The sequence below is a fragment of the Lepisosteus platostomus genome, chromosome 11, assembly GCF_059453375.1.
Source record: "Lepisosteus platostomus isolate fLepPlt1 chromosome 11, fLepPlt1.hap1, whole genome shotgun sequence".
Taxonomy (NCBI): domain Eukaryota; kingdom Metazoa; phylum Chordata; class Actinopteri; order Semionotiformes; family Lepisosteidae; genus Lepisosteus; species Lepisosteus platostomus.
The window spans coordinates 27,174,256-27,194,764 of NC_142621.1; the positions used below are offsets into that span (position 1 = coordinate 27,174,256).

At 40.9% G+C, this 20,509-nt stretch overlaps 1 protein-coding gene across 4 annotated transcripts in view; it reads right to left on the reverse strand.

The window, feature by feature from the left end:
• The window catches only part of cep350 (centrosomal protein 350), a 65,679-nt gene that overhangs the window by 31,397 nt on the left and 13,773 nt on the right, over positions 1-20,509 (reverse strand). For all 4 annotated transcript variants that reach the window (XM_088598962.1, XM_088598964.1, XM_088598965.1 and 1 more), the window contains exons 3-15: positions 20,213-20,256; positions 19,210-19,324; positions 18,776-18,947; positions 17,103-17,716; positions 16,102-16,215; positions 14,924-15,037; positions 11,199-11,321; positions 8,952-9,559; positions 7,296-7,420; positions 4,248-5,158; positions 2,087-2,237; positions 766-914; positions 205-376 (exon numbers count right to left, since the gene is read on the reverse strand). In XM_088598962.1, coding sequence (XP_088455088.1) covers positions 205-376; positions 766-914; positions 2,087-2,237; positions 4,248-5,158; positions 7,296-7,420; positions 8,952-9,559; positions 11,199-11,321; positions 14,924-15,037; positions 16,102-16,215; positions 17,103-17,716; positions 18,776-18,947; positions 19,210-19,324; positions 20,213-20,256 — 3,412 coding nt within the window. The remainder of the gene's footprint in view (positions 1-204; positions 377-765; positions 915-2,086; positions 2,238-4,247; positions 5,159-7,295; positions 7,421-8,951; positions 9,560-11,198; positions 11,322-14,923; positions 15,038-16,101; positions 16,216-17,102; positions 17,717-18,775; positions 18,948-19,209; positions 19,325-20,212; positions 20,257-20,509) is intronic.

Sequence of the window (20,509 nt, forward strand, 5' to 3'; positions counted from 1 at the left end):
AGATTCATATATCAGCATGTAAGTTTTAATTTAAAATGATCAATCCACAGAAAAGACCATCAACTACAATAGATATCAAGAAAGATGGCTATCTTTTCTGACCCGTAACTGTTTTTTTCAGACTGAACTCCATGTAGTAAGCTCAGGTGATCTGTTGCTACTAAACCCAGAGAGACCAAGTGTGCGAGCCCAGCCGTGTGTCACCTGTCCTCTGCACATCCGTTTGTTTCGGGGCTCAGCTCTGTGTTCCGAGGAGACATCTTTCCTGGGGATGCCCTCCTGTCCTGGCACACTGGCTCTGAGCCCTGCGAGGAAGGACTGTTATCTTCATCCAACAGGGTTTGTCGAGGAGTGCTCTCCTCCGTCACGTCGCCACCTGCCAGAACAGATTTAGTTAATCCAGTGATTTTGCAGTGCAACTCCTTTCATCTTCCTACTCTGAAACAGCATAAACATGACATTCTTCCCTCTAAGCAAGCAATACAAAGCTTGTAACTTAGTAGACAAACAAGTTTATTAATAAATTCATGCCATTTGAATTTACACAAAATGCAGAAATATAACATTCTAAGCCCAAAAGAAAGAAAGAATTCAACACATTCTAACTACATTTTAATTCTTCCCTTAAATAAACTGACAAAACTTAATGCAATAGATAATTCCTGATTTTAAGTAGGGGTAGTCTATCAACCACATATATGCACAATTTGGGACAACTGAGATTAGATGACATGTTATTAGTTCATTTGTTTTAATATTTCTCACCTCTCTTGCGACTGGAACTTGATGACTGTGGGGATGATGTCAGAGTGGACACGGATGAATGATGGGATATGTGTTCAGGTGCCTGAGAGTCACAGGGTGACTGATGACTGGGAAATTCCTCCTGAGGACTGCTAGCACTGCTTCCATTGCTGTTGATACAAAGCATGCATTTTATTATCAACAGTAAGCAGGGAATAAACAAGGTTTATATGATCTCAGTATTAAGTCACATTACTAGATGGCCTGACTTTCATAGGATGCTGCTACCCCATTATTTAACTGGCAGGTCTATCCAAAGTGACTTAAAGGATTACATACAATGATATACAGTACACTGCAATAAGATACAATTCCTAAAACAAATGTCACCTATTAATACCATGCTATTCAATAACGTATTCAACAGATTAAGATACAAATTCAAAAATAAGTGATTAAAGCTTATTGACATTACTTAACTGCAACAGTTAGTCGTAACGATTCTAGTTGAAATGAAAAGTTCATAAAACAGTTCCCATTGCACTTGTCTGGACAGGACACAAGAACCTACACTGTGGATAGCTAAAATATCTAATTTGATGTGATAAAAAGTCAGAATTCCATTTTAATGGAGAACCAGATATTTAAAGCCTAAAATCGACTTTTAAATGAGATGTCAGGAAACAGATTGTGAAAAAAAGAACGTGATGTGCAGCATGAGCTCCCCCTGGTGGGCACAACGTACATATTTCAATTTATATCCAGCTTGATGAGAACTTAGATTCTAAGACACTACTTTATTATTGTTATATCAATATAAAAATGCATAACTAAATGTACTAAACTGATTCAAAATAATGTAAAAGGATCAGGTTTAGAAAGTGGTTGTTTTTTCATCTTGTCATGAATAACCAACTTTTCACTGGTGTGTAAGGAGAATTATTTATAAAGTCATGGCACAGATAAAACTGTAGTCTGGTGCGTGATGGAAGGAGAATTTGGGGGATGGTGGGGTTCTACTAAAAATTAAATGCAGTGTCACCCCAGTTTGTGGCTGTGACAAAGCCACCTTAGATATTTCTAACATCGACACTCCACAATTTAGTGCGATGTGCAGTGTGGCTTATAGTCTTTATTGACACCATCGTGGAGCTTGTTTTCCTGTCAGATTAACGCAAAGTAACCACCTTAGAAGAAACCCGCTTTTTAAAATCCTTGTTTTCAATTTCCCCAGTATTTCAGAACCTCTGACCTCTTAATTCTTTCGAACCTGTCGGGTTTCCTTGAAAACACCCAGGCTTTCATCTTGTATGCCATGGCAGAACATTCTCCTGACACGCACCTGAGCCTGGCAAGGCCTCGCCTGCTGGAGTGGCTGCCGCTGCTCCGAGACGAGACGAAGTCGTCCTCGTACGAGGCCGATTCCGGAGAACTGGTGACCCGCGGGAGGGGCTGCAGGGCTGGAGAGCTCCTCTCCAGCTTCTCTTCCAGCACTGGGGGAAGAAACAACCATCAGCCAATACATCCCACACAGGGCTGCAAAGGTGTGATGCATGCACCTCTGCTTCCTTCGTTCATCACCGATGATTGAAATTGATTAACTCAGTAGTTCTCAAACGTTTAGGGTCCAAGCACCACCCCTGATCAAACCAAAGCATCCAAGTACCACCTACAAGTCATCTTCTGATAGAAACCACAGAAAACCTCAATGACCAACATGAGCGTGCGCACACACATTTAAAAAAAATAGCTCTGAGCACTTATTTAATTTGGATCGTACCACCTTGTTCCGACGCTTGCTAACACCAGCAGTGCGGTCCGTGTCAGGTTCCGCAACAGAGCTAGTGTCGGTGGCCGATAGGGTTACCATACGTCCGGATTTTCCCTGACACGTCCTCTATTTTGATCCTTATATCTCTGTCCGGAGGGAATTTCAAATATCCAAAAATGTCTGGGATTTCGACCACATTCTTTTCACCATGAAGAATAATGAACAAAAGTTTTAAAGATATCAGATGAGGAGGTTAGAAAGATAGCAAGAGAATTTATTGACTTCTCTAGTTCGCTCCGAGGCCCACAGTAGGTTGTTGTTCAGTTTTCGTCCCGTACGTGTATGATTATGTCACGAAAGAGCGAAATCGGGTGCCGATATCAGTGTCTTTACTCAGTCTGTGCAGTGCAGAAGCATTCCCTTGAAAAGCTCCCTATTCTGTTTCTCGTTTTCCTACCCTCAAGCAACGCCAAAGCGAAAGTGTCAATTCACAGCAGAACTAAAAAATACGTTTCCGTGTTTTCAAAGTGGTAGAAAAGACAGGGAAGCTGAATATTTGGTGTGTCAGCCTGGTACTTTTGTCTCCGTGGCAAATAAGGGTGTACTTGACTTGCAAGCTCATGTTGACTCAAACACAAAAAGGCAATTTGAGGAGAGAGTTCGCCAACCAAATTAACAGATTTAGTAAAATCTGGCATTAAAACAGAGGATACTGTTATTGCAGATGAGGGGACTTATGCATTTCACACAGTTAAACATCACAGTTACATTACCAATGAAAATAAAAGTGGGATATTTTGAAAACCCTCTCCATCCCGACCCCCTTCCCAGACAAGGCAATAGGAAAGTTCCTCAGGGTGTCCTCTTTTTTTGATGTTCAAATATGGTAACCCTAGTGGCCGCTGTATAATCCTCCTCGTTCCCAACGGGTGTGCGTGCTCTATCAGAGCTGACGCCAGTACTCTCGGTGTCTATTTCTTTCAGCCAAGACATAATACTTGATTTTTGCGAGGAATTCACACTTGTTCTGTTGGCGAATGTGTCGCTAAGCTGTCTCGGAAAGTTCGAGAGGAGTATGAGCACTCAAGTATTTGCGCGCGCTGTATCAACGTACCTAAGTATGTAGGCTGTGTATTTCACAAATTAATTAAGTAAATCATAGATTAAAAATTTACATAATTTTTAATTATTCAATTCCCAAATTTTCAGTGCACACAACAAATTTCCAGGGTCACCTGGCATACCACCTAGGGGCACTCCGGGTACCATATCACAGTTTGAGAGCCACTGGTCTAAAGAACGGACAAGATTTTTTGTGTGAGTAACATCTACAAAAATCTCATCCATATTTATTTACATAAGTATTTAAAATGAATATTTTAAACTACACAAAAAACTGAAAAGAAAGAAGTGTTTCTGATTCTTCTTAAAAAGAAATGAGCAATAAATAAGGAATAAACAAATGACTTGCTTTTTAACCCAACTTTCAGTAGGAAAGCTATGATTCCTTGATTAAACTCATTTGGAAAATTTTGTGCAAAAATGTTGTGCTCTGTTTTTTAAAGAAAACACACCAGCTTGCAGTCATATAAACAATTTCACATATTCACAGGTTAAATTAAACTTAGTTGGAGACTATAACGATGTTTTCTACAATGTCTTTTCTAGTAAAAGGCCACTAATGGCCTACAATACGCAAATACTTCATTTTACTTCTCTGGCAAATACTGACCCTTTCCATAGGTCTGGAGGCTCTTGGTGAAGATGTTGATGACACTGTGGGGGCTGCCCTTTGCAAGCTCCTCCCAGGGGCCACGATCCACGGTTTCAGAGACAGAGCTGAAAGCAGTATAGTTCTCCGCCTCTTTCTGGAAGTGAGAGATGGGACGGAAGGTGTTCTTCTCTGCCACACAGAACTCTCTGCTCTTCAGATGGTCAGCTGGTCTGGGGACACCTTTCAGATGGGAAGTCTCCATGTCCGAGAGGCTGCCCTCGCTCAGGAGAGGCCCCTCACTGATGGAGTCAGCACTGGAGTCCTGAATGCTGCACTTCTCCTCCTCCTCTGAGGCTCTGGCCACCTGGCCAGTGGAGACGGACTGAGGCCTAGCTGGGTCTCGGAGCCTTTTGAAGTCATGGAGGTTACCTACTCCTGGCAAGGCACCATCAAAGGCAGTGTGGCCAGCACTCAGAAGTCTCTGGATTCTGACGGACAAGTCATCTGGATCACTGCTCTCCCGGACTGGGGGACTCACTGACTTTGCCCAGCGCCCGTTGTCGTGCTGACCGGCAGGCAGCACATCCGTGTCCAAGTCTCTCACTGAGCCGTAATTAATGCCCGCTCCAGCCAGTTTCCGTGCCTCGCTCTCTATCCGAGTGGAGAGGGATGCGGCAGTGGCTTTCAGGGCTTCTATGCGGTTTATTTTGCTCTTGTTTTGAACACTGACTTTAGATAGATGGCCGGGAACTGAAAAGGGGGCGGCCTGGCCTCTGGTTTGGCCTTCCTTCTGCATCGACGACAAACCAGACTCCAGGCCCAGCAGCTGTGTGAAAAGGCCTCCTGCAGAGGAACCCAGAGGGACAGATCCCCTGCCTGCTGGGCTCAGGCGGTCTGGCTGCATCCAAGACGCTCCTGCCAGATCACTCCTGGAGAGACAAGAGATATTAAAACTAAAGATGGGCATTAAATTTAAACATGGTACTGTTTTACCCTAGACAATCTTAAAAAAAAAACCCCATCACTCTCGAAAAAAAGTGTTTTATGTCTATTTCCTAAACCAAACAAATTATTTGCTTAAACCAATGACCTAAGCAGTTAAGTCCTAAAACATTTGTCATTTTACAAACACTCCTGAAACCATTCAATCTAGTATGTAGTTGTACGCAACAAAATGACTTGAATTGGTTTAGCTACAGAATGTATTAGGGATGTATCATTTCAGAAACGCTATTGCAAGATACATTCCATAGACAATTTTTACATGTACACTTCCTAATCACTGAAATACAAACCTGATTAGGGAGCAGACCTTTCTCCTCCCAGTGATAATCACAGAACAGAAAAACACCACGAAGAAGCTCTCTGAATATCAGAATTCCAGTACCTATGGTTCAGCGCACAACACCCAAATTGGGGTGACAAACACCTACAGATATTTTACATACCTATTCATGTTAATCTTCATCTTTTCATGGAAAACAAATACCGTTTATCAATCAGACACTGTTCTTCAATAAAATGGGTTTAAAATTACACAGTATTTTCAATGCCTTATGTGTAGCTCACTGTACTGTACCCTATTGCTATGTGTTTAGTGTCCATGGAAAAACTGTAAACACAGAGCATAGATACAACCTGCATTTGCCTTGTAGATACCTCAACACATTCAATCTGCTAATGCAGCAATGCACATTTTAGAAGAAGGCTCATTTATTTTAAAACCTATGAGTGACCATGTTAGTTACTTGATATTTACACATAAAAGCATAGATTTCAACAGTGCAACTTTTCACATCTGCTGTAATTAAGGAGTGATTTCAGTCACTAATACTTTTAGCTGCTTACAGTCACAGCACCAGAAAGATAGTCATGGAAAGAACCTGATCAGATGACTGAAACTGATCTATATCATAGGAGAGTCATGAGTCAGCACATGAAGAGGCAGAATGATGAGGAGAGAGAACATGACACAAATAAAAACGTTTCCTCATGAACACGATTGATGTTTGGCTTCCTGGTATATTCTTTTTACTGACCCAACAGCAAGAAAAACCCAATAGCGTTTCATTCATTTAAAACTTTTACAGACAAGCTCTGGAAATTGGCGTTACCTCAGAGATCCACCCAAAAAGAAAGGACAGAAAAGGAGAATAATAAAGATCAAAATATCTGCATGTTATTTTTATTTTCTTAAAACCATTAATATTGTCAGTGTCTGCTTTAGTTGTTATTTTTTGTTAAAGTGCACGTGCAGTGGTTTAGGCTACTTGTTTACTGTACTTCTGACTCTGGGGAACTCACACATACTGCTGAAAGAGGCATATAAAATATCTGATGTAAGAGCTAATACTGCCTATCGCAGACTTATCAGCACACAACATAGAAAGTCAGCAATTAATACAATAAGCCTTGCTTTTTTCCCAATGTTAATCACATCACCATAAGATCTGAAACCATTCATGCTCAATGTACTTTTTGATCAAATACTTTAACATTGTAAAGTACAGATCTGTCTTTTAAATTTTCTCCATTCATTGGAAGTTTCATTTCACACCTCTCTGCACCCATTCTGACTTCACACCTCTTGATTGGCCTCTCTTTCTGTCCCCTGCTCCCGCCTCTCACTCCTCCTCCCTCTCAACCTTTGTTCTCCCGCTACTTTACCTTTGCCTACTGCCCTGTCTCTCTCACACCTGAAGAAGGCTCCACGGCCGAAACGTTGTGTTCTCTTTCTTCTTTTTTTCAGCATGGAATAAACCTATTACTTGTTCCTTTGCAACCTACGCATGCTGACGCAGCTACCCACCTGAACTATAGAAGAGGTAGTCTTGCTTAACTTATCTGAACAAGCAACAACAGTAAAGGACAAACAGTACATGACATGCATATTCAGATTGTGAGAAGACTTCCTTATACAAGACTTAGAACACTTATTTACTAGCAACCAAAGGCAAAGAGCCCATGGCCTCCTCTCATTGTAGGCATTTTGAAGTCATTGGTTTTCCTATCTAAGAATGACTTAATTGAATGGGTATATACAGTATGGGTATCATTTAGAGTTACCTGTCCAGAGGAGGGGGCCGTGGCTCAGACAGTGACAAATCGCTGCTTGAAGAAGCACTCTGAGGTCGATCTTGGCCCTTGTTCTCCTTATCCGACTCTCCTGAAGGCTGGTATAGGGGTTTTGGCTGGAGGAATAAAACAAGAACATAAGTACGAGAAAGTGGGTTTCTCATCTGAGCTACTACAAACACAATGTAGGCTGAACCAATCCAGCAACTTTGTCGTTCATCTAGTAAACCTGCTGCTACACCATATTCCTTTCACTTGGCCAGAACAGCAATGCTGCTATAGGCAAGTAGATCAAAATCAATTATATATCTATCTTCAATATAAATTAATACAGTAACAGCTACATTTATAAAACAGAAATATCTTCAACATTTTTATACTAGGCTTTACTTAAAATGTTATATAAATCTCTTCAAGAGGTATGCAGTAGAAAACAAGTCATTTCACATTACCACAATACAGAATATAATACATTGTTCCTTATGGTACACACTTGGTAATCAGTGATATGCCTGGTCTTGGACAACCAAATGAGAATGTTTATCAATGAAAAATATTTACAGTAGTAACATTTACTTAATATATGGCCAGCAGCCACATTACCCTGCAACTCACAACTGGCAACCCACTGAAGCTAAACAGGTGTGAGCCTGGTCAGTACCTGGATGAGAGACCACCTGGGAAAAACTTGCTGCTGGAAGAGGTGTTAGTGGGGCCAGCAGGGGGCGCTCACCCTGCGGTCCACGTGGGTCCTAATGCCCCAGTATAGTGACGGGGACACTGTACTGTAAAAAGGTGCCGTCCTTCGGATGAGACGTAAAACCGAGGTCCTGACTCTCTGTGATCATTAAAAATCCTAGGGCGTTCCTCGAAAAGAGTAGGGGTGTAAATTTTCCATTGGCCCTTTACAATCATGGCCTCCTAATAATCCCGCTCTCTGAATTGGCTTCATTACTCTGCTCTCCTCCCCACTAATAGTTGATGTGTGGTGAGCGTTCTGGCGTACTGTGGCTGCCGTCGCATCACCCAGATGAGGCTGCACACTAGTGGTGGTGGAGGGGAGTCCCCATTACCTGTAAAGCGCTTTGAGTGGAGTGTCCAGAAAAGTGCTATATAAGTGTAAGGAATTATTATAATTAATTATTCATATTATAATTTACAACTACTTAATATTTATTAAATAGTAATATAGTGACAAATATGATAACTATCCTCTGTTGCATATGTTGCATATTCCTGAAAATAGCTTGAACCATACCACTAACCCTAAGACCAATCCTGGAAGTAACACTGTAACTTATACACCATTAGTAACCTGTTAAATAACTGTTAACAGTCATAATGGAAAGAATGGAAATGGAATAATGGAAACCTAACTAAAGCAGATTTTAAAAAAATATTTATAACATAAAACAGATTTTACAAAAATGTATAACATCACTAACATTTCAAGATGCCTGTATACATGTTATCAACATGCACCAAAAACTACACATTACTAGTTCAGCAGCATGGTCAGACCAGAAGTGAACTATCTTTCAATTAAAAGTGTATTATAATAAGTACATAGACTAAAGAAAAAGAAAACAATCTTTCCATAAGGATTCATCCACAGCTTAGCCCATCCTTCCGCTGTCACTCTCTCACCTGCAGGCTGTTAACCACTGGCAGCGACTGAGGCAGCTCCTCTAGCCTGTCATGCTCCGCCAGGAGTTTGGAGTAGGTATCCTGGAGCCGTTTCTGCGCAGGGCCCTCGGGAGCCAGCCTAGCCTTGGCGAAGCTTTCTTTCTGCTTCCTGTAGAGCTCCTGAAGCCTCTTGTTCTTGCGCTCGGCCTCCTCCTTCTGCGCCCGCTTCTCCTCCACCTGCCTCTTCCTGCGCTCCTCCTGCTGTCGCGCGATGTACTGCCGCACTGAGTCGGCGTCGTAGTGCCGTTTCTTCGGGCCCTCCTGTTTGCGCTTCGCGGGGCTGGCGCTGCGGGAGAGCCGCGAGGAGGCCCCCGCCCCCTGGCCCCTGCTCCCTGGCCGGTGCTCGGACTGGCCGGCCCGGCTCTCCAGCTGCAGGTCGTCGAGGATGCCCTGGATTTCCGTCGACAGGAAGTCGTGTTTGCGTGGCAGTTTGTCCTCAGCCACTTTTGGCTGGGAGCTCCTCAGCTGACCCTCAGACTGAGCCCGACTTCTGGGGCGCTCGGCACTGCTGGCTCTCAACCTGCGTCTTGATTCCAGGCGAGTCTCGGAGGTCATCCTTGCGGGGAGTCCTGGAACAGGACATCGGTTCAGGTGAGGAACACCAACCAACAGAGCCGAAATGAGAAAATAAATTCCTGAAATGATCCAGCACTGCTCAAGACAAAGTAAAATCTTTTTTAAAAGTGGAAGGCCAGATCTGACGTGGTGCACTGGCGACAACGTTTAGCATCTTTTTTTTTTTACATTTTTGTCAGAATCAGGTCACAAGAAACTGTGTCAGAAAACGGCAAGATTTTTTCAATTCAGTCTTGGGTCTCCAGGTCCATGAACAACTAACAATCATCAAGAATGACGCAAAATTTCAACCTAAACCAATACCTTTAGGACAGAAATCAGTTTTAAAAAAATGTCTTATGTAGTCAAGTTTAAGATACTCTACAATGATCTAAGCAACCAAGAGTTCTGCTGGAATGTTAGCAAAGACACAGGGGATCCAGAGGTTTAGAAATGAGGAAATACAATCACAGCCCCTCATGTCTTACCAACACCCAGGCCTTTATGTTTTTTACTTGTGCTGTCCCTTAGTATCCCACATTCCATGTAAGATGCCATTTTAATCTGGAACAAGGTCAACCCAAGGGAAGCAGGTCACACAATTGTTGCTACCAGTTAGAAAAATCAAGTCTATCCGCATTTGTTCCAGTCACTGCCAATAGCAACCCATTTCTCTAAACTACACAGCCTCCACTACAGACAAATGTTTTTCACTTAGCATTTTCATTGTTTTTAGCTTAAATTGTATCTCCGTTTAGAAACGCTGCATCTATAAGTCACACAAAGACATCTGGAAAATAAAACATGTTATGGAACTCATACAGAAAATCATGATGGCTGTATTTCACAACCTGCACAAAAAAAGAAAAGCCTTCTGCAAAAGCCTAGTATTATTTTAGCACGATTCTCCTACTTACACATCCCAAAAGGAACTGGTGATATTGTTGTTCTTTCATTATTAATCATTACATATTGAAATTATATGATATAATATGAAATTGATATTTTCTGGGTTTTCTAAAACTATTTTTATGGAGTTCATTAAAATTAATTACTCGTATTTACATCATATAAAACAGTAACTATCTTCATTCCATTCTCTGATTGTACTATCTGCAACTGTTTCTTAATTCATTTTCTACTGGGATCTCTTCCATATAAAATACTTTATGAAACGAGTCTAAATTAACATCCCAATCAAGTGCCTCAGAATTGAAAAACACTGTTCTGGGAAAAACATTTAGAAATTTGAATGACAGGAAAAGCATTAGAGGCTACAAGCACAGCAAACCATGCTTTTCATACGGTTTGCACAGCAACAAATGTCTGAATGAGTGAATGTTCTTCAGACCAAGTATATGACATTAATGCAGGAATGAGTAAACTGCTTCCTAAAGCTAATCCAGCTTGATTTATAAATTGCTTTCAATCATTTCTATTACTAGTTTTATCACAGTGATCAATGTCAAATGCACAGAAAAATAAAAGATTCGGTATGGCAGAACTATAGATATATCTGAGACAATTTTCTGTCATTTGATCAAGATTTTTAGAAGCACAGGTTAATGTCTGTGTATTAACTTGTGACCTGTCACTGCAGAATGATTGCACACAGCATCCAAATATCCTATGGGATACTGGCTTTGTGCCCACCTGTTCTGCCGGATCTGTCAGCGGATTCAGCCCTCTGCTCCTGCATTGTCTTGGGTGCTGGCCCTAACACCATTTTTACCAGCTTCTGTCCTTCCCGCCACGATGCTGTGCTGATGATGTGTCCTGTTCAGATGACACAAACGAGGAACAATCCTGTTAGAGCTGAATCTAATCACACATTTCTCCTTACCGCAATATCTCACATTTGCCGAAAACTTCAAATGGATAATTTTGTGGTGAATGATATCACATTCAACAACCCAGCCCCATGGAGTCTGCACTGGCTGCGAGCTGTTTTACTTTTAAGGATTCTTCTGTTGTCTGAAGGTGACATTTAAAAACAATGATGCATCAAACGGCCATCACCTTGAGTTATTAACTTTGTGTATCAACAGTCACCATGGAATTGCCCTAATGGAGATCTGCCTTTACTTGCAAAATGAATAATAAATACAAATGCAAATGCAAAACTGAAGTTTATCATAACATACCAATCAATCATAATTCAACTGACAACAAATTCCTACTTACAATAATAGCATGACAAGAGACCAAGTGTTATATAAAATACCGTGATGTTTATAATTTTTTTAGTTGTCGTGTCACTTATGTCTTTTTTAAGGCAAAGCACTCCACTGGCTAGATGCACTATAAATCTTGCTCTCGAGAAAATTTCATAAGCTGTGCATGTAATTTTAATGGTTATGTTAGGGTCGATTTACTTACACACCATTTAGTAAATTAAATTTGAATACATAAAACAACTCATGCAGGGAAAATATGCCAATGAGTTGTGGATTGATTAGTATGGAAAGACTTTGAATGAAATGATGAATAATATCCAGTATTTAGCATAATACTTAAGATTATGAGACAGTATTGCATACATGCAACTGTATAACCGAAGTACTGCAACTAGTTTCTAGGTCTTTTCACACAAACGTCATATCAATAGTTTTTTTAAAAGATCTGCACCAGAAAAATAAAGGATCACATACAGCTGACATTTATCCCTGTTACATAACTTTAAGAAAATCATGGATAAAGCATTTAATTTATATTAATAGGGTAAACCCTTGTTTTAGCAGACATCACTTTAACAGGCTTAGGATTTAACAAGATCTTGGGTTTTGGCCGCAAACATGATATTCATGGTGTGATCTGTAGTCAACCTAGCTAAACACATGACACTGAATTTCAAATAAAGTAACGGATGGTACTGACGACTGAATGAATAATTCAAGACGAAGGCATCATAATATCCCAACTGTACAATGGCCTCTTCCGGCGTTAGCTCGGCAAGGAAAGTATCTCAGCATTGTGTGTACACGCTGACGGCTTACAGATTGACACCTGTAGTTGTCAGCAAGTGATGGAGACCTAGGGTTCTCAAGGATATAATGACCGACCATAGTTTACCTCTGACAATTTTTTGTTCATATACATGGACATAGACAGCAATACTGGACACACTTGTCCCCTATTAGTCTGGTAAAGAAAGGGTAAACTGTGCTGTAAGAAACTACAGGGTATTTAGATAAACAGTACAGTAAAATATACGTGTACAACTGCACTGCATATTAATACTCTACCTCATAACAGTGCCATCATCATTAATTATTAAATCATCACTAAACATCGTTCGTAATATTCAGCAATAACAGACACCCCTTCCCCCCATTAGTCCTTTAAACTGAGTATTTAGACAAAAGTGCTTTACCAAACCAAAATGCTTCTCTGAATGTGGGTTAGAATTGGTCTAACTTCATCTTATAAATATTGGATGGTTTTATCTACATTCCTGGGGCTGCAAAAAGTTTCAAGAGAAGATAACAGGGTAGCAAAGAGGGTCTTGTGAATGGATTTAAATGAGTGAAATTAATCACAACTGTGATTAACAGCACATGCAAAATTAATTATAGTCATATCCACAGCACAACACTATTTAATACACCATTCTTATAGATCTAGAAAAAATGAACTGAAATCTTCTCGATAATTGGGAGAGTGAAAATCAGTGCAAAGCAGTGAAAAAGCCACACCTCAGGAAACTGTGGACCAGAAATAAAAATCAAATACAGAGCACACCTAAATGTAAATTATTGTTAGTCTTTAGTACTTATCACCTCTATGTAAACCAAAGAACGTGCACAGGCAGTAGCGGAGCAGCTGTTTGGTCTGAAAAGCAGCTAACAAAGCTGAACTTGATAGCAAGACTTTGGCATCCTATTTTTAGCAGGCGGTGCTGAGCAATTGCTTACTGCAGACGGCAGTGCTATGGGAGGATCCTGGAAAGAAGGGCTCTAACCACGCGGCACGCCACATTCCCCAGAGGATCGGGGCAGGGGCTCTGTCAAACAGCTGGGAGAACTGGTGTGTGAATAAGCCCAGGGCTTCTCCCACACAACACACAGACAACTGGATCATTCCAGTGACTCCATGGGGCCCTAAGCCATAATCCAAACACTATCCATTTCTCCAATGGCGAAGGTATGACAAACATGCCGAGCCCCACTTGTACCACGTGCAAAGTTATCATAGCACAGTCCAACATGGTACAAGCTTCAAATACCTTCCTTTGCCTCTCATCCTAGACTGGCATAGAGTTTAAATGGAAGATATCAACGCAGCTAATGAAAATGGATGAAATGTACAAAACATAGAAGACCTGTTAGTTCTAGTTCACATTAAGATTTTTATTATGGTAGAGACTACTGTAAATTACATTTTGAAAGACAAATCTGTATTATATAAGTAACTTAAAAATAGAAGAGCAGAAGTCAACATCTTTAGCCTGAAATTCGTCTGAAATTCAGGTACCCAGTATTCTGAAGGGAAATGACCAAATCAATACAACACAGGGTATATCCTAAGCGCATTTATCCACGCAATGTTTGACACAATGCATAGAAGTTTATAACTCACAAAGCTGCGGTACATGATGCACTGTAAAGCTTTAGAAATGTTTCAATACGGTATCGAAAACAAACTGATGACGTTTCTCGCATTTATAAATTCTCAATTTGCTAGGTTCTCACTTGAGATGCGTGAATGTAGATAGCATTATTGAAAGATTGATTAATTCAAAGAAATTAGTTTGGATTTCCCAAAAATTGATTGATGTTCATTTGTAAAGTTTCCCATGATCAAGTGCAGCAGCATATTACTGAAAAACAGTGATTTTAATGTATGAGGATAATGAATAAAAGGGTGTCAGGTAAGATTTCTCAAATTCAGGGAGGTAGCTTCTCCAAAAACACATCTTGATCTACTCCTCAGTCACCCATTTGGCCTTATCTCAAAGAGTAACCAATTGATTATTTTTATTTCTGAGATCAGAAAGGTATCTGTAATATTCAAAAAAGACAAACACAGTGGCTCACCTTATTGTTTCCACACTTCAACTAACAGCTCAGTGCAGAATTTTTAGGAATGGGTTGAAATGATACACAACTATAGTAAATCAGTTTAAATTAGGACCGCAAAAAAGAAAAATGACCTAAAAAACTACCTAAAGGTTTCCCGTCAACCATGAAAGGACAAAAGTTTTTATTCAGGTGCACATGTAAACGCTAAAAAGTAGCACTGACACTTCTTCAGGATGAGCAGACTGACAACATGAATTAATAGATGAAAACTAATGTAGTACTCCTCACTTTATTTATTATGCTTCAACAAATAGTCTCATACAAAGAATAAAAAATAGATTCTTTAAAAGATCAAACCTGGCTTGGCATCGGGACTAGGTGATCGAGCAGCTTTGTGTATTTTTCTCACAGGTTTCAAAGTCTTCTTGTCTTTCCCTTTCTCTGCAGGCTTATCCTTTGATTTTGCACAATCTAAGAGACAAAACAATGGTTAACAAAGAGTAAACTTGTTTATGAAGTTCAGATTATAAATTTTAAGCACCTGCTTTGTCAGTAACAAAATGTGCATCTTATGGTTCTTTGCAAAGCAGATGAACTGTTCATTTCCTTTTACCTGATCAAGTATTTGTAAATACGGTAAGAAATTACACTGTAATTTCCTATCAATAGCAAAAAATCAACTATGGGGCTTATGAATCTCTACTACACCACACTGTGCAATTGGATTTCTTTGACAATATGAAATTGAGGTTTTCAGTCTCAGAACCAGAACAAAAATGACTAAATGCTAATCAAAGACTTGCTCAAGTGGTGACTTGGCAGTTATAGGAAAATGTAAGAGCATGGTTTAGGAATCTAAACAGACAGCTGGAGGTTTACGGAATGAGAATCCATTGAAAAAACACAGAATACCTAATTTGGAAGCTTCTTGAAATGCTGCCTGGCAATAGCTTTGCATGGTAGCACGCCAAGAAAGACTGATTGATTTGAAACTTTAAAACTACGCAGGTTTTTTTTTTTACATATCTGTCAGTTTTTGAAATATTCAAATACCTCCACTGATGGATGGGTTTTATGTTCAATATGAAAAAAACTGCTTTCCGAAAAACCATTTAAACTTTTGCATAAATATCCTTGACTTTTCAAGAGCTTGAATTAAGCAGCTGCATGTTATTCTGTTAAGACCTAAATGTAACGCACTTAACAAATGCTTTGTTTAAACATACGTGGAATAACTAAAAACACTTTAGATCTTGAAATTAGGCAACTTTAATAGGCGTGTTTTTGAACTGTAATGCAATTTTAAAAACTGCTTAGGATAGATTTAATATTTTAGCATTTTGATTAAAAATTTAGATGCTGCCAATCAGAAGGTTAACAACAAGAAACATTCTGCTCTTACAAGCGAATCAGGGCTACATGCGCTGTCAATTTGCTTTTTAGTTAAAAACACATGATGACCTCAACTGCCTCTTCACCAGAGATATTTGAGGCATTTTAAGATGCAAACTCAAGACAAACTGGATGCCTCTCACCTGTCAGCTGCAAAGATAAATCTCTGTAGATCTCCCTACTAAGATTCTGGAAGTCCTCTTCACGCCACACTTTGCCATCTGCGGTGCGAATCTTGGTCTCCGAAGGATTGAAACCTGAAGGATTAAAGAGTGGCAGAACACTTATATCAGAAAGGACCAACTTTACCCACTAATGAAGAGAATCAACAAACTGTGTTACATGCAGCAGGCCACTACTCAGATCGGTGAAGTTATTAATGTAAAACGGCATGAAAGGCTTTTAAAACACAATGAAAAAAGATCTTAGTTTTTTTTAATTTAAACCAAACTTATTCCTTCCCGCTATTATCCTCAAGAACAGCATGACTTCCATACTACAGCAGTGGTCTGAAATCCTGGATGGGTTACAAATAGGACCACAAGATCCATTCAGCGTGAGGAAAAGTCAAAAACATTACTGCTACTAAACACACTGAATTTCAAGGAAACGGGTCAAAATGATAAAGTCAGAGATCATATTAAACACAGTTCCTTCCTGCTGGAAGAGGTGTTAGTGGGGCCAGCAGATGGTGCTCACCCTGCAGTCCGTGTGGGTCGTAAAGACCCAGTATAGTGACGGGGACACTGTACTGTAAAAAGGTGCCGTCCTTCGGATGAGACGTAAAACCGAGGTCCTGACTCTCTGTGGTCATTAAAAATCCCAGGGCGTTCCTCGAAAAGAGTAGGGGTGTAACCCCGGCGTCCTGGCCAAATTTCCCATTGGCCTTTACCAATCATTGCCTAATAATCCCCATCTATGAATTGGCTTCATTACTCTGCTCTTCTCCCCACTTATAGCTGGTGTGTGGTGAGCGTTCTGGCGCATTATGGCTGCCGTCGCATCATCCAGGTGGATGCTGCACATTGGTGGTGGTGGAGGGGAGTTCCCATTACCTGTAAAGCACTTTGAGTGGAGTGTCCAGAAAAGCGCTATAGAGGCGTAAGCAATTATTATTATTCTTATTATTATTATAAGGCTGTACCTTTATATGTAGGTGCAGGAGGTGCTGTGGCCACCTTGCGGATTTTGGCTGTTGGTGCTGCAGTCTCCGTGCTGCTGACCTCCACAGGCTGGTCCAAGTGGCCCAGAAGCCGCTCCCTCTCGGCCGCCTCCTCCGAATGCTCGCGCTGCTTGCGGATTCGCTCCTTCAGTTTCTCCAGCTTGTTGTCGTGCTGCCGCCGCCGAAGGTTCTCCAGCCGCTGGGAAGCGGAGCCAGGGCTGGATGACTGTGACGACTCCACCGCCTGAGCCCCATCCTGGCCTTTACCACTGGAGGGACAGGGCCCTTCGTCTTTCAGGTCCCCCGTGACCCTACCACTGCAGTCCCTGTACCCATGGTGCTCGGTGGCATTGGATGGCATTTCGGAGGTGTGCAGGGCCTCCAGGGCCGTCAGGTCGTTGAGGTAACGCACTACGGTGCTGTCAACCGCAGAAGAGCGCGTACTGTCGAAGTCTCGGCATTGGAGGTCACGGGTGTCACTCTGGTAGATCAGGCGGCTGAGCCGGTCATCTCTTGCCTGTGTGCTTGAGGGGAGCTCTGACAGCATACTCTGTGCTTCCAGCTGGCTTGGTGTCACATGAGGTGGAATGGGGTCTCTGCAAAAGAGAAATGGAAAACCTTGAACTGTTACTGCAGAAGCCAATATTATCCCATTGAAAACATGACCCTCTTTCCCCAAGAGCATGAGGCTGTAATATGCTTGATTGATATAAAGGAGTCGGAGAAGGAAAAGTAATACATATGGCAAGCCGAAAATGTAATTAGCGATCACAGATTCATTTAGCTGTCCAGATTCACATAAACGGGTTCAGTAAACAATGAATTAAATAACAGATTATCTCAGCTTTAACTGGATGTATTTGCTTTAATATTTTTGGATTGAACAAGGCTAACATGCACATTTTATTTTAAGCTTGAAAGCTATTGATAAGGACACATCAAAACCATATGAGATGGAGACAATCTGTCCTTTAACTAACACCTGTGTTAAGGTAGTTTTTGCAGATTGCAGGTAGATATCTATAAATCTTAAATGATTCTATTAAAGAATGATGTGCTCGCCCACTTAACCAAACCTAAGTTTTAAGGCTATCCAATCCATATTTAAATAACACTGAATGCACAACATTACAATCTACTTCAGATTCTGCAGACTTTAAGCTCTCAAATAAGTCAAAACCAGCGGAATGACATTTCAGTCTATAATTCACATTGCACGGATAGAGATCAAACAGTAATAAAGCCAAAAAAACATTGCACTTAAAAATAAATTCTGTCAAGAACATGCATTGCGCAAAACCTGGAATGTTTTGAGTATATTGAATATCAAATGGTCAAGATGACCTCCTCTTGTTTGCAACCATTCTTATTTATCAGGAACAAGTAATAGGTTTATTCCATGCTGAAAAGAGAAGAAGGAAAACACAACGTTTCGGCCGTGGAGCCTTCTTCAGGTGTCAAGGCTCCACGGCCGAAACGTCGTGTTTTCTTTCTACTCTTTTCAGAATTGAATAAACCTTTAACTTGTTCCTTTGCAGCCTACGCATGCTGACGCAACTACTTGAACTACTATGGAATGGGCAATGAACACCTTAAGGGACGTGCATCAGCAGAGCACTCCCCGGGTGAGACTGTAACAGACAGAATCCGCTGACCTGTATGTGACCAAGGGGTCCCTGAACTCCACGCCGCTGGCCTTCTTGACATTACTCTCCAGGGTGGTGGCTCTCAGGGGGCTGCGAGAGCCCTTCTCCCTGCGGGCACGGCCGCGACTGCCCGCTTTCAGAGAGGGGGCCGAGTGGGAGGAGTCTTCCAGGTGCCGTCCGTCTAACGGAACAGGAGGTGGTCTGGTTAATGTGCTCACATTTACTTAAGCAAGGCATTCAGCAGGCATTCAGCAGCACGGCAGAGCTCAATCCAGCAACTTGTGCATTACAGAAATCAGGTTTTACTCCTTACCTACTGATTAACTCATGGAATTCAACAGGAATGTGTTAAATATTAAAAACAAAACACAAAACAGGAACGTCTTTGAAACAAGTATAGGAGCTAAAAGCAGGCTTTCTGCTGACCTGTGTTTACTACCCACCTTTGCGGCTGATTTTCCTGGTGGCACTACTGGACGTTTTCTTGGTGTCCATCACAGAATCCAGCAGCACTGATGTACTGGGAGCAGCTTCCAGACGATTTTCAATGTGTCGTAGCTGAACATACAAGGCAAAAGACTTAAACTGGTTCAGGAAACACATGAAAATGGTCATCAGTATTTTCCACAATGTAACAGGCTCTGAAAGCAGCTACAATTACTGCATTGGTCAGAGCAAAGATTTTGTGTGGTATTTTAGAGCTTTGGAGAACATGTTTTTTTTTTCAGACACAAATGTCATTTGTGTGTTTTTTAAATACCCTACATATAATTGCAAAGATCTGTTTCAGTCTGAAGGCTGAATGTTTCCATCAATTAATGTCAAACACTTGCTCTCCAAGGCAAAAGGCATAAATGTACAGAACACAAGGAAACAAAACACCTAACACAAAATGAAGCAGACAAATCTAAATTAGGTAGATTTGTTACTGTAGAGTATTTTTATGTGTTCTGACCATGGTGTTACTGCCAAATCTAGACTTTTAGAGAGTGCAAATAATGCAGATTTAAACTAAGTCCAATAATTATTTTCACTTAGCACAACATCTAGGCCAGACTTAACATAATATAGCCAGAATAATAGCATAGGGATTCCCCAAGTGGCTACAGGGAACCAGATGTACTCCGCCAGACGCAGGGCTGGGATTAGTCAAACAGGACTCAAACACAGAAAGCACCACCTGTGACTAGCCAGGTGTTGCAGGCTTTCGCTTACATCATTAAGTGATGTGCCACTCCTTCAAGTGTTCAAGCACCATTGAGCTTACAATGTTGTCCAACGACAAAAGGCTTTCCAGATGGGCAGGAGGCAAACTCTCTCCTGAGCAGCACAGGAGGGTCACTCCCAGCTTTGAAGCCAAGTTTGAAAAAACAACCGTAGCTTTTAATTTTTTAAAAAAATTTTAATTAAATGCAAGAAAAGTGCAGATACAGTAGATGTACTTACAGCAGCTTTGGTCTGGCTGAGACTGTCCCATGCTGTTGACAGCTCTGAAATATATAAAAGAAGCACATATCAAGCAACCCAATTTTCAAAGCGGCCCAATTTTCAAGCAGCACAACTTTCAAAACTTTATCTAGTGTAAATAAATTCACGGTATCAGTTACTCACCTTCACCTGCCCTGCAATACCATGCTAAGAAAGATATTTTGGTATAATTAGTTTAAATGAAAATGATAAACAAATGCACTGAAAATGTTTTATGAAACAAAATCTTTGGGATCACCAGTAAAACATTAAGAA